The sequence below is a fragment of the Salmo salar genome, chromosome ssa14, assembly GCF_905237065.1.
Source record: "Salmo salar chromosome ssa14, Ssal_v3.1, whole genome shotgun sequence".
NCBI classification, from domain to species: domain Eukaryota; kingdom Metazoa; phylum Chordata; class Actinopteri; order Salmoniformes; family Salmonidae; genus Salmo; species Salmo salar.
In genome coordinates, this window is record NC_059455.1 from 58,114,619 (window position 1) to 58,128,864 (window position 14,246).

At 41.8% G+C, this 14,246-nt stretch overlaps 2 protein-coding genes across 8 annotated transcripts in view; both read left to right on the forward strand.

Annotated features, from left to right (window-relative positions):
* The window catches only part of rprd2a (regulation of nuclear pre-mRNA domain containing 2a), a 33,653-nt gene extending 28,844 nt beyond the window's left edge, over positions 1 to 4,809 (forward strand). The window contains exon 10 of the mRNA XM_045694613.1: positions 1,887 to 4,809. Coding sequence (XP_045550569.1) covers positions 1,887 to 3,712 — 1,826 coding nt within the window. The 3' untranslated portion in view covers positions 3,713 to 4,809. The remainder of the gene's footprint in view (positions 1 to 1,886) is intronic.
* celf3a (cugbp, Elav-like family member 3a) overlaps positions 3,787 to 14,246 on the forward strand; it is a 28,469-nt gene continuing 18,009 nt past the window's right edge. The window contains exons 1-4 of one of the 7 annotated variants that reach the window (XM_045694617.1): positions 3,787 to 4,062; positions 9,024 to 9,127; positions 10,823 to 10,906; positions 13,621 to 13,892. In XM_045694617.1, coding sequence (XP_045550573.1) covers positions 13,748 to 13,892 — 145 coding nt within the window. In that variant the 5' untranslated portion in view covers positions 3,787 to 4,062; positions 9,024 to 9,127; positions 10,823 to 10,906; positions 13,621 to 13,747. Of the gene's footprint in view, positions 4,063 to 9,023; positions 10,907 to 12,023; positions 13,097 to 13,620; positions 13,893 to 14,246 lie in introns of those variants that run through there. The other 6 variants (XM_045694615.1, XM_045694614.1, XM_014142066.2 and 3 more) reach the window with 6 other exon arrangements.

A 14,246-nucleotide genomic window follows, 5' to 3' on the forward strand; every position in this document is an offset into this window, starting at 1 on the left:
GAGGCCGGTTGGACATACTGCCAAATTCTCTTAAATGACGTCGGAGGCGTCTTATGTTAGAGAAATTAACATTCAAATGCCACACCTGTCAGGTGGCTGGATTATCTTGGCAAAGGGGAAATGCTCACTAACGGGGATATCAAGAAATTTGTGCACACCATTTGAGAGAAAGAAGCTTTTTGTGCATATGGAACATTTCTGGGATCTTTTCAGCTCATGAAACACTTTACATGTTGTGTTTTTATATTTTTGTTTAGTGTAACAGTGGCAAAGTGTTGTCTTATGTAAACTAGCCTGAGGTGCTGTAATGTCGGCAAGTCTGTCTGTCTTTTATGGGGAGGATACAGCACAATACCAAAACTGTTTGTCCATGCATGACAATTTTCCGTAGCCGTAACAATCCTGTGTTAGTGGGCATCGTAATCAAAACCCAAGTACAACCCTATGTAATTTGTGACAAACTCAGTTACACAAATCTCACAACTCAGTTTTGGAATATACTGAATTATCCTTCTTACACTTTTCAGTCAATTTTGGCACTGGAATAAATGTTTCTGACTATTGAGGCCACATAGGGCTCCCGAGTGGCGCAGCGGTCTAAAGCACTGCATCTCAGTGCGACACTAGAGGCGTCACTACAGACCCTGGCTCGATTCCAGGTTGTATCACAACCGGCCGTGATTGGGAGTCCCATAGGACGGCGCACAATTGGCCCAGTGTCGTTAGGATTTGGGCGGGGTAAGCCCTCATTGTAAGTAAGAATATGTTCTTAACTGACTTGCCTAGTTAAATAAAATAAACAGGCTGTTTTCAACCAGAAAAGTTGGCTGTTGTATTGAGATGCTCTTTAACCCTTGTGGGAATTGGCCTATATGGATAGGACTATATTAAAATGTTTCTTCCTGAAGAAATGCATAACCATGGTAGCAATTGAAAGAACAGTTTGGAGACAATGGGGAAAAGTATTAGACCAAAGGTGAGTACACAACAGTTCACCTGACACAAGACTGAAGCCAAACATTACACTGTTGATTTTGCTGTACTTTTTGTTGCATTTGTTGATAACAAGATCTGAAAACTCTGGATTCATTCAGTAGCATAAAACTATTCCTGCAAAATGTTAGGTTGGTGCAACAAAGTTACAAGGATTTGAGTGAGAGGACTAACTGGCCAGAGCTCCTTTGCAATTTCAATTGACTCAGTCTTCAGCTATAAGTAGTTATTTTTAAAATATTTGTAGTTCTTCTAGCTGTGCCGTTGAGGAACTAGAGCAAGTACACTTCTAGTTGTTTTGTTTGGAACACAACCCTGCATCACCTCCATCACACAATTACATTTGTTATTTACGCAATCCAAAAACGGTCCATTTATAAATCGCAATCTGGGTCAGGTGGGCATTTTGAAAGCTTGTTCTATTGCCAACATGGCTAGCGAAGTGATGAAATGCAGTCTTAGTGTTAAGCTTTCACAAGGCAAATCAGAGAAACCGGTTGTAATTGGTGTGCAAAGAAAGGAGTCATGAGTGAATTCGGTTGCGTGTGCTTCAAATTTCTTCACCAATGGGCTCATTCTGCTCAGAACGACCCAGGGTATGGCGTCATATCGTCTTGTAACGAACTGTACATCAAACCTAGTGATCATAAACGTTGACACTAGCACAAGTTTTATGATTTGGAAATGTGTTGGGCACATTTTGGATATCGTTGTTCTTGTTGACTGCTATTTGAGTAGCAAAGGTGGTGACAGACAGGGAGTGGGAATCTTTATTCTGTTATGACTTATTTTTATTGTGCTGGGCGAGAATCATTCAGATTCGTACAATGGAGTTCGCTATTCATAGTTGTCATGTATTTTAACACACATTTTAACACGCGTCTCCTTCTTAGGCCTTCCCACTCGTCTGAACAGTCCAACGGGAAACCTCTCCTCAAACTCCCCCAGTACAGGCAAGCTCCCTCCCTCCACCCCTACAGTACCCTCTCGAGGCCTTCCTCTCAACTCCTCTACGCTCGAACCAACCCCAGCAGCCCCTGCAGTGGGGAACACCACCGCCGTCCCTCAGGCATCGTCCCTTCCCCAGTCCACACTGCCTCTAGCCATCGGCCCTCATAGAGGGCTGGTCCTGGAGCAGGAGAAGGAAGAAAAGCCTTCCACTTCCAGCCTGGAGTCCAAGATCCACAGCTTCCTGCAGGGTAATCCTGGCTTTAATGCCTTTAACCTGGGCTTGGCTAGCGTGGCCGTCCAAGCGGGAGGCAGCAACCTCAGCCCCTTAGCGGGTACAGAGACCCAGGGGGGCACTCCGGTACGGGACGAGGCCGGAGGAGGCACCCCCACCCTGGATGAGATCATGGACACTCCGGGAGGAGCAGAACCCTTCCTGGCCAAACAAGGTCAGGTCTCTGGGGTTCCTAAACCAGAAGATGGCAGCCTGTCTCTGTCTCCAACTGCCTGCCATAACCAAGCCTGGCAGGATCCCAAAAACACTCATGGCCATTTAGGACTACATCCAGTAGCACCTAATGGTCAAGGGTACCACCAGTTGCCTTATGAAGGGAAGGACGATATGCATGGAATAGCTCCTTCTCTCAGAGAGTCTGGATTGGCCCATTACCAGCCCATCACAACACAGGTGTCAGCCCCAACCCTCGGGGAGGGGTTACTCAGTAACACATCTGCAGGGCCGAATGCCAACGTGAGTGAAGGAGGATGGTATGGTAATCCCTACCCAGAGGGACAGGCCCTGCATCCCAGCAACCACAACATGGCTGCCTCAGGGGCAGGGGATGGCAAAACCCCCATGTCAGGACTGTATGCATACCAGGGGGAGGGGCAGACGCAGCCCTACCAAACAAGGGATCCTCATGCTCTGCCTTTCCAACAGGGGGCCAACCCCTCAAGCTTCCTCAACAGCCCTCTGCCCCCCATTCCACAGCTGCCCCCACCGCCCTTCCCTGGGATACCAGCCCCACCGCAGGACTACCAGGGCCCGCCCGCGTCTGTGATGGTGCCTGTGGAGGGAACTTCACCAAACCCTGAGATTGAGGATGGCAGGGCGGGCGTCAGTACATTGGGCGGTCCGGTGATCATCAGTGACCCCTATCACCCTGATGACTTTCGCCGTCACCCAGATGTCCTTCATCGCCACGCAGATGACCCATATCACCCTGACGATTTCTGTCGTCACCCCGATGACCTCCATGGCCACTCCGATCTACTCAGTCAGCCTGACGACCTGCATCACCTTGACGACTTCCATCGCCATCCCGACGACCTCCGCCGGCACCCTCACGATCTCTGTCACCCAGACGATCGCTATTATCACCCAGATGATTTCCACCATCTACCTGTAGACGATCCTCATTATCCTTATAGAGTCAGAGAGCGCCTCACTCCCCCCCTCTCTCCCTCAGAAGACCCTTACTACTATAACTACCCTCCACGCAGCCCTTCCCCTCCATATGGTCACAGACACCCCCTTCCCCCTCACATGAACCTGCACCACCCTGACCACATGCCCCTGCCTCTCCATCCTCTCCACCTAGCTCGCCATCCACACCTGAGAGGCCTCCCGCGGGGACCCCCACGCCCACCTCTCCGTAGCCCCATGTTCAGGGGGAAGCGGCCTGGGCCTCCTTTCGGTGGACACCCCAGAGGGGGACCAGGTGGTCCGTTCTTTCCCCCCAAAAGACCACACCTACCTCCGCGATTCTGACTTGTCAACTGACTTGGTTCACATCAAATTAGTGCTTAGTCTACAGGAATGTCATTGAGGCAGGCGACGTGACACATGGAGGTTAGAAGAGGAGGTGGATAAGAAATGAGTTGGGGAAAGAAGCTGAAGACTTCAGGTGTACTTTTAAACCAAGAAGGGGAGCGGAGAAGAGGCCTGAGGAACAGAAATAGATGAGTACAGTTGAAGGAGAAGTGGAGGAGTAAATTGGGAGGATCTTAAGGAATCGAAGAGAGGATGAGTGAAGACATAGATGAATGGATCTGGAGAAAGAGGGAACGGAGAGGTCGGCCTGAACAACGGAGATGCAGCGGAATAAAAGAAGATAAGAGGTGGATATATAATTCAGTTTGATTATTGTTCTCATTTGTTCAAATATAAAACATTGCATTAAAAACTTTAGTTAATTTCCCCATCTGAATTAGCTCTAAGCTTGCATATATGCTTGTGTGCATGCGTTAGTGTGAGTTACATCTAAGACTACTGTTCATTATTTAAACTGCATTTTAAGACGTTATTCTTCTGCAAAGTAGGCTTAAGTGTCAGAGAAAGGTAGTTACTGCTATGTTTCTCTTGTCATTTTTCAATTAAAAGTTGAGGTCTACTTTCCCTTTGCAAAGACCTAACCGAGATCCCAACAGCCGAGAATTTCTCCTACGTTGTCTCTTTTTGTTTACACTACATTTTATGTAAGTAGACACAAAGAATGTAAACGTAATATTATGTTCTTCTACAATATCCGTTTGTGTAACTGGGGGACAATGATAAATTCCATAAATGATGACTTTGAATATTATTTATAATTGTTAAGCAAAACTTTGTTCAGTGTACATAGTGCGAAAGATTTAACCCTTTTACTGGCTGTGTCGTCACTACTCTCATTTCTCAGAGAAGGATGACACCAGCACAGGGGTAATAGAATAAAACAGGGCTTTGGGGGGGGGTGATGATATTTTGTTGCCCCTAAATGACAAAGAAGAAAAGTTCATTTTGGAGTTGGATCAAGAAACTCCACTTTCCGTCTTCAACTATCTTTTACTTGTACTGGCTTTAATAAAAACCTGAGTTTGAAAACCGCAGTGGGAGGTTACTTTCTTTCTCAGTCTTGGGAAATGCCTCTCGCCTGAGTCATGTTTGCCTTTAATTCTTCCACCATGATTCCTTCCCATCACCACTTCCACAATAACGTTGATGCCCCTCGGAGTTGTGGTCAATTCAAGTTGTAAACTGATGTTCCAATTCAATAAAAAATGCATTATTGAGAAGCTTACTTCTCTATATTGAAAGAGAGATGGTATATGTTAGGGGAAAAAATGTGGATTTTTAAATTCAAATCATTTCCTGGGTTTGTTGACTTCTGTTTCTATTCTAATTGACCCCAACCATGATGCCCATGCACTAAACGAAAATCTAACAGAAATGTAAGTGCGCAGTAATCTGGTGTACTGTAGGAAGCGAATAGCCTAAGTGATTCACATCTGTTGCCATGCAACGTGCTGCGTAATTAATTTACTTAGAATGGGAGGTTTAGAAATTAGATTTGAGCTCGTGGCCATGTAGGATTAGCCCACTGGTGCCTGATAGAAAATGCTTGAGACACACCAGGAGACTCATTCTGTGACCACAGTGCAAACATTCACTGACCTGTCACAAAGATGTGTGTGTATATATATATATATATATATATATATATATATATATATATATATATATATAGTGCCCTCTGTAATTATTGGGACAGTGAATAATTTGTTCTACTTTTGGCTCTGTTCTCCAGCACTTTTGTGTTTGAAAGTATACAACGACTGAGGTTAAAGTGTAGCCTGTCAGCTTTAATTTGACGTTACCTGTATCCATATCAGATGAACCATTTAGAAATTACAGCACTTTTTGTACCTAGTCCCCTCCCATTTTAGGGGACCAAAAGTATTGGGACAAATTCATGTGTTAAAGTAGTCAATTTTAGTATTTGGTCTCATATTCCAATTACACAATGATTACATCAAATGTGTGACCCTACAAACTTGTTGGATGCATTAGATTATTGTTATGGCTGTTTCAGATTATTTTCTGCCTAATAGAAATTAATGGTAAATAACAATAGAATGTTTCTAAACACTTCTACATTGTGGATGCTACCATGATTCTGGATAGTTAGACGCACAAATATCATCCAACAATTTGAGTCCAGTTTGTCGTAATCATTGTTTGCTAGGAATATGGGGCCAAATACTGAACTTGACTACTTTTAATACGCATAGGTGAATTTGTCCAAATACTTTTGGTCCCCTAAAATGGAGGGGGGACAATGTACGAAAAGTGCTGTCATTTCTAAACGGTTCACCCGACAGGGATGAAACCTCAAACTTAAGCTGACAGTATGCACTTTAACCTCATAGTCATTGTTTGATTTCCAATCCAAACTTTTGGAGTATAGAGCCGAAAGAAGGAAAAAATGCTGATTACGGAGGGCAATGTAAAACAAGTGATACAGAATGTTAATACATGATTGGCTTTTAGATCAGGGGCCTTATTCATAAAGCATCTCAGAGTAGGAGTGTGGATTTAGGATAGGTTTTGCCATTTTTGATCACAATAAAGAAAGATTTTATGGACAGTTGACCTGATCCCAGATCAGTACTCCTACTCTGAGACACTTGATACATAAGGACCCAGATAGAATTGGTCTGTCAATCAATTTAGAAACTAAAAGTACACCCAAAAACAGCTGGATCTGCTGTTCCTAGATGTTTGTGAACAGTAACTTATGTTAAATAATGAATGGTTAGTGAAGGACCTTAAGGTTACCTAAACAGGACTAGACAATGCCCTGCTTTCGGTTTAAGTTTTCGCTGCCTGTGCTCACTGTTAGAGAATGGCCATCAACCATGGCCTGCATCACTATGCTTCCTTGAAAATAGTACTTATAGGCCTGGGGGAGGAGGAGTGCTTAAAATCAGTTTGGATCACAAGAATGGACCTGGGGAAACTGATCCTAGATTAGCACCACTACTCTGACAGGCTTTATGAGTTGCAGATCCTCGGTAATGTTGCAGTGCTCTTATGCTTTACTAAAAAGCTGAGCTTTGATCAGTTTTGTAATTTAAATTACTTGCAGCCAGTTCTGCAGTGCTGGTTTAAATTCTGGCCTTGTCCATGACTTCAATAGAATACATTATCTATGACATGATTCTTTAGAATACCAAAATAAACCAAACACTGAAATGTCAGAGCTAATATGTCTGAGTAGGCTTTGAATAAATAATGCAGGAATAATCTGTGGTGTAAAAAGTACTCAATTGTCATACTTCAGTAAAAGTAAAGACTTTTTTTTTTTTGAAAATGACTCAAAGTAAAGTGATCCACCCAGTAAAATTCTTACTTGAGTAAAAGTCAAAGTATTTGGTTTTAAATATACTTGTGTCAAAAGTAGCTAATTGCTAAAATAATATATTTTATCAAAAGTGAAAGTATAAATCATTTCAAATGTCTTTATATTAAGCAAACCAGACAGCACCATAATTTGTTTGTTTTTATTTACGAATAGCCCGGGCCACACTCGATCACTCAAACAATTTACAAATGACGCATGTGTGTCTAGTGAGTCCGCCAGATCCGAGGCAGTAGGGATGACCAGGGATGTTCTCTTGATAAATGCGTGAATTTGACAATTTTCCTGTTCTGCTAAGCATTCAAAATGTAATGAGTACTTCTGGTGTCAGGGAAATGTAGAGAATAAAAAGTACATTATTTTAAGTTGTCAAAAATATAAGTAGGAAAGTACAGATACCCCAAAATACTACTTAAGTACTTTACACCACTGAATAATATGTAATGAAGACTGTTTTTTTTTAAATGTAATTGAAGGTTTTTTTTAAGTTAATTGAAAATAGACAGGATCATTGTATAATTTTGTGGATTTTTCAGTAAGGGGAGCTACACATAAGAAGAAAAAAAACTATATGTGATCATTTTACATATTGCAAAATGTATCCCAGTGTATCGTCCCTGACCGCTATGTGAAAACGTTTTTCTCCGTTTTGCTATAAGCAATAATCGGGATCACGTAGGCCTATATGAAATGGTAATTATAACTTTAGTGTAGGGTAATATTAGACATACTGTAGATGTGTATGTTGTATACATACAAACGTGGGCAATGTTCAGTACTCGAGCGCTAGATGTCAGTAAAGGTTCTCATAGGCATTTGTCTCGCAGTAAGAACATATGCTAATCGGAAGAACGGTCGGATAACATCTGAGCAATTTGAGACACGCAGCAGTGTTTTAAATGTAAAGTGCAATAAAAAGCACACCGCGTGTGTTACTTTGCATCGCACGGTCTTGGTTTACGTGTAGCTTACTGTTTATTGCCTATTCATAAGTGCCTCCTTATCTGACGAGAGCATGGGACGTTTCCCCGCTCATCGTTAGAGCCCCGCATTGTAATTTTAAGCTATTGACGAATGTTTTAAGTTGTTGACAATAAGTGCGCAGAACCTTGCATAAAACATGCTTTTCATGTGCGCGTTTTCGAACTGTGCAGGTCAGGGGCGTGTTCAGCAGGACGCAACGTTTTGTAACGTTCAGATAGAAATTTGCTATGATGGACAGACATGGCAACACTCCGACATGTAGATTAAAGAATCAAGTCGGCCATATTCATTGAATTTCTATCTGCAACGTTCAAGAACGTTTTGCAACTGAACGCGGCCCAGGTGCTGGCACATTCAGGAAAGGGATTGACGCACAAAGATGAAAGATATACGACAAATATAGGTACAGGATAATATCCGACAAAATAGTGATGTTACTAATGTTGAATGGAAAACGATAGAGTAAACATGGAGTAAAGAAATGTATATTTGAATGTCAGAGCCACACTAAGTGTGCATACCATCAAAGAACAAAAATGTTGACCAAAAAAAACAACATTTTGTATATTTTATTTAACCTTTTTAACTAAATTAAATACATCCCTCTAACATTTTCATCTTCAAATAGCCCTTTCATTTAGTCATTTATCTGTGTAGTGCTCAAGGAAGGGCATTCCATGAGAGCAACATTACTTAAAAAAACATGACTTGCAGCGTTAAACTACCATGGTCGAAACAATAGTCGGTAGCAACTGTAAAGGGATGTCCAGCTCTGATCTGAGCATTTGCCCTTACTATGATAATGGTTAGCTTAATTTATAGTGAATTGTTCTATTTTAGGTGCATTATTGATTTTCCCTCACCTTACTCTGTTCTAATACCTCTTTTCTGTCCATCTTTCCTTTCTCCTGTTAACAGTAACCTGGATGACTGATATGGTGACCTGTGTAAGGAGTGGGAAACAGCTGGCGTGAATGACAAGACAACAAGGACTGATATCTCCTCAATGTCCACTAACCACGGTAATAAAACGTTTAACACCGCCAAAGAAGTACTAAATACGGGGAAGTTTCTCTGACACAGATTAATCGTAATCATGGTCTAAAATTCTAGCTCAAGCGAGAATCTCTATTGAAAATGCTTGTGAGTCCAGGATTAGGCATAATCTGTGTCTGGGAAATCTCCCATGTATGACTGGCCTTGTGTTGGCCATAATTTAGTTGAGGAAAGTAATTTTATTGATCGTTTCCACAGGTTTGTGAAACGATTTTAGTCAAGATACTGTACGTTGTTATTCAAGTACCCTCTAGTGGTGCAATGTGTCTTATTTGAGAAGAACCACAATGTTATTGTCAGGGTGGTGGTATGATTGACTAAGGCTACTTCCCGAATGGCACCCTGGCCAAAAGTAGTGCACTATATAGGTAATCTCGTTCCCAGACACTTCTGCCCAAATGCATGGAAGGTCTAGTGGACCAATACGTCAAACTAGGCCTTCGTTAGCCAATAAGAAAGACGTGAAACTCCCGGCGTGATAGGCATTGGCTAAATCTACCAACCAATCATCTCCCACTACAGCTTCTCCCATGTGTCTTGTGCACCTCTGTCGTATCAGAGAGGAAGAGGCGAAGCGAAAGGTTTTAATCCTCCCAAAATCTCTCCACGAAAAATAAGCCCAGAAATTGAGTAATTTTTGAATGGAGGTAAATGAGTGTCGAATTTGGTCAACATTTTTTTTATTGCTAATTTGCTACGTGAGGCTTATTTGATCTAATATAAGTCTAGTAATGGTTAGGTTGTTAAGAATGGCATTTCGGCAACTTTGAAAAAAAAAAACTTTATATCGGAATAGTGCCTGTTGTCATAGAGCTAGTGGAGTCATCATGGACATAACCCATTTTAACATGGACACTGCCCTCACCGTTTTAACATGGACACTGCCATTGAGGGCTTCCACAATTCCACCATGGGTGGGGCATCTTCTGAGCCAATAAAGAAGATTGCCTCAATGGCGCTATAATGGCACAGCTACAAAGATGAGTCCTCTATCTAGCTCTATGGCCTGTTCACACACTTAACTCCTTTTTCATTGGCTAGAATGATCCCACCTGATCTCGCTTCCTCCCCCCTGCCTTCCATGTATTTCCATTGTTGGAGTGGTATATCTACTATCTTGTCAATATAATAGACAATCTTTGGTTGTAACGGTCTGATGTCTTGGCAATAAAGAGATGAACTCTTATTGGGATAGTCCCCACCACGCGACACACATCGACCAGATTTTAATGATGTAGGCTTTCTTCTCTGTGAAGCCATTGGCTGGCTGGCTAGCTAGCTATGTTCTTCGCTAATTAGCGAGCTGGAAGTTGTGTTTTTGCTAGCACACAAGTTCCTGTCCAGGTCATGCCTCCATTTGGAGCAACGCCTCGTGGTCATGTGATTCGCTAAAGTTAAATCATGACAAATACTTTACTCAATAAGTCACTCCCATAGAAATGTATGATCATTCACACTAGGCCCACTTTGCATCGTTGATATCCAAGGCTCATATGTGATGTGCGCAATAGCCTTGGGATGAGGTTACTATAAATGGAATAGGGTCCCATTGGGGACACAGCCTAATGTATACCTACTAAGCTCAACTGGCCAACTGGCTGTATTGTTATGACTGATTTGCTGTGTGTAACTTTGTCCCATCTCTTTGAATGTCTCTTGAGGAGAGGGGTGAGGGCTGTGAGCATGAGGAGGAGAACCAGAGTGGTTGAGAGACGGCTAAAGGACATGCCACTTAGCCAGGGACAGTAAGTACAGCCAGAATGAGTGAGCGTGGTGCCGCAAACACGAGGCCAGACAGGTTAAGCTCTCTGTTTCTCACACACACACACACACACACACACACACAGTATTCTACTTTGGAAGATTCTGTACATTTAAATCATGTGTTTTACTTAACAGATTTGATTAAAATAAAATCAATAATATCATGTATGCTTCTTTACACAATAAAATCTTTATTATTCTAACTCTTTTTATTGCTCAGTTACTTGTATCTTTTGCATAAACTTTAAACTGACATGTCCATTGTTGATGCATTATGAGGCACAGTGAGTGACAGTCTAGGTACTCCCAACTGGATCATCATATTCATATTCGTTGGATAGATCCCACTGTTACATTTTACAGAAAGTGTTCTGTCTTGAAAATGTTACCGCTGACATGCACAATTGTTTGGAACGTATTAACAGCAGACAAATTAGCAAAACACGTTTTCCTGGAGTAAAATATCCCTTTTTAATGTGATTGTAATATAATGAAAAACTACAATCCGTAATGCTCTCAGGTTTCTCTTTCATTAACAGTGAAATAGTACAATTGACGAAGAGATAATAATTATGTACATAACATGCCATTGTAGTGGCTTTCTGGAAATAGTTGCCAAATGTCGTTGGTCAGCTAGTCTAACCAGTGCTTGACTTGGACTGAAATAGGTTCCGGTACTCATTTTGGATGCTGGTACTGTTTATATGTAGGTGCAGGAGCACCACAATACTTTTGAGCTAATATTTTATAAGAGGAACAGGAGCTCAAGCAGTAGAAAATGTGAGGTATAGGTACTCAGCTCAAGTCAAGCACTGAGCCTAACTTTTTTTTCTTCTTGTCAATTGACATGCACCATCTGAAATAGTCACCTGCCAATTTCAACTATTTTCTAAATGTCAACCATTGTATTGTATCATCAAAATGAGTAAGATAAACTCTAAAGTTTAGTCTAAAGTTCTTAGTCCATGCTTGTGCGTTAAGAAATGGTTTGGGTTGGGTACAATATTGAGGAAAAAAAAGCTGAAAACACACTGGCTATTTAAAACTGGGATAAACGCAGTGTGGTTTTCGGCAAGAGCTCATACAAGTATCTGTTTTTCATTGTGAGAAAATCTTGTACTGTACGTGTTTATTTGAAGTGGTATGAATTAGGTATGTAGGCATAAGTGAATGCGCTCATGTGGGCCTATTGTTTACATGTTCGCTCATTGAGGGTAAACTGGGTGTGTGCAGCAGAACCATTCAAATGACTTATGAAATATGTCAAATTTAAAGAGATTTTGTTTTCATTTTTTTTTGTCAATCGAAGTTTGTCAGCGACCACATCTACAAGCATTTCAGCACCGCGGTCAGCTCTCACTACTAGAACAAAAGACAGATTTGCATCCCTTGATGTCAGGTACCGTCAAAAAGTGCATGGCTAAAATGAAGGACGAAAACATATCAAAACCAAAAATCCCTCTCATACTTTTATATTCTATAATTTACGTCCAATAAATGTTAAGTATTATATGATTAAGTAATCGATTTTGTATCATTGTGTTGTCTTATTCTGCACCGTCAAAAAAAAAATGATAATGGAGGACATGTCGTCTTAAGGCCAGTCTTGGTAGAATTCTTAGACGCTTCCTAACGGCTGACATCACGGCTTGTTACAACCTAAGGGAGCATATAGATCGACAGGGAGGGAGACACCGGTTTACGACGTCAAAGGCAACGGAGTACACAGACGGAGAGCCAGCCAACGCGGGAGCGAGCGGCAGCAATAGTCTACCATTTCCTGTGTTGGATCATAGGGAACCTTTTATAACCACAAACCGCTTGAAAAATCCCAAAGAGGTCTTTTTTTTTTTTGAAAATCCAAATGTGTATGTATTTAGAGTGGGAAACCGGGTTTGTACACAAATAACACAAACAAAACTACGAGATAAAGCATCACACGTTCATGTTTATGGATAAAGGACGTCGTCGCTTGGATTTGTTAGGTGCGCTCTTTTGGGGGTAACTTGTCAAGGCACGGATTCAGAGGGGTCCTACATTTAGACAAATTTATTTAACAGAAGAACAGACAGAAACCGAAAATAAACACTATTTGACAAGGGACAGAGGAGAACGGGTGATTCTGCTCTCAACTAACCGTGAGACGAAGGAGAGAGGATCAAAGAGGAATAGTAGGTGACGATTTTGTTCTCTTAACGTATGTACAATTATGTTCAAGTCATTGTTATCGTCACCCCATCTTGACAAAGGGACCAACCAGGCTATACGTTGACACAACGTGACAGTATAGCCTATGGGTTTAAACAAGCAGTTTTGACCCATAGAGGGTTGAACAAAGGAGTACTTCGATGTCTGTTTATTTACATTAATGTACCCATGTAAACAACGATGTTAGTCAGAACCTAATAATATGTTATCAGCTCATCAATTTCCCGATTTTTTTTTTTGGTAAGGGGACAGATTACAAACAATTACAGGGAAAACCATTGCAATTCATTATAATTGCAACATTCCAAGATGTTTTGCATGGCTATACCAACTGATGGCCGTGATAGCTCCTGCTTTTCAAAACATTGAAAGAAAAGGAAAGTAGTTATACACTGAAGAATAAATAAATCATTTAAACTAGACTTCTTCTCATTTGTTCCTCTATCGTTGTGTTCTAAACACCTTCCCTCGCTCTCCTCGTCTCCAGGACCGAGTTGAATCCTTTGCCCGTCATCTCCACATCGTCCGAAGATCTGTAGGTCCTCCCCGCTCCCTCTGACCATATTTCCAGTGTCCATCCTCCGTGCGCACATCCCCGCTCCCACACCGTCTCAATGAAGGAGGCCGACGCAATCAAGCTCTTCATTGGGCAGATACCCCGAAATCTTGAGGAGAAGGACTTGAAACCGATCTTCGAACAGTTCGGGAAAATCTATGAGTTGACAGTGATAAAGGACAAATACACGGGGATGCACAAAGGTAAGGGGAGAGGAGACAACACTGTATAGGCTAGGCTGTAGAGCGCACGGAAATACTTAGTTACGATACATAGTCGTGCAGTCAGGCATTGGACATTGTTTAGGTTATATGACTGAGCATATTTAGGCTACAAGACCTATGTAACAGGTGCATGGCCACTGGCAGTTAAGTATTTTCTGGCCAGCATTACATTTATTTCATCAGTGCACCTTCCAGCTTGTCTTTGTGGTTGTACCAGCTGAAACAATTGCATCTCAAATGGCACTCTATTCTGCATGTAGTGCACTACTTTTGACAAGGGCCCATAGGGCTCTGGTTAAAGTAGTGCTCTATATAGGGAATGGGTGTCATTGT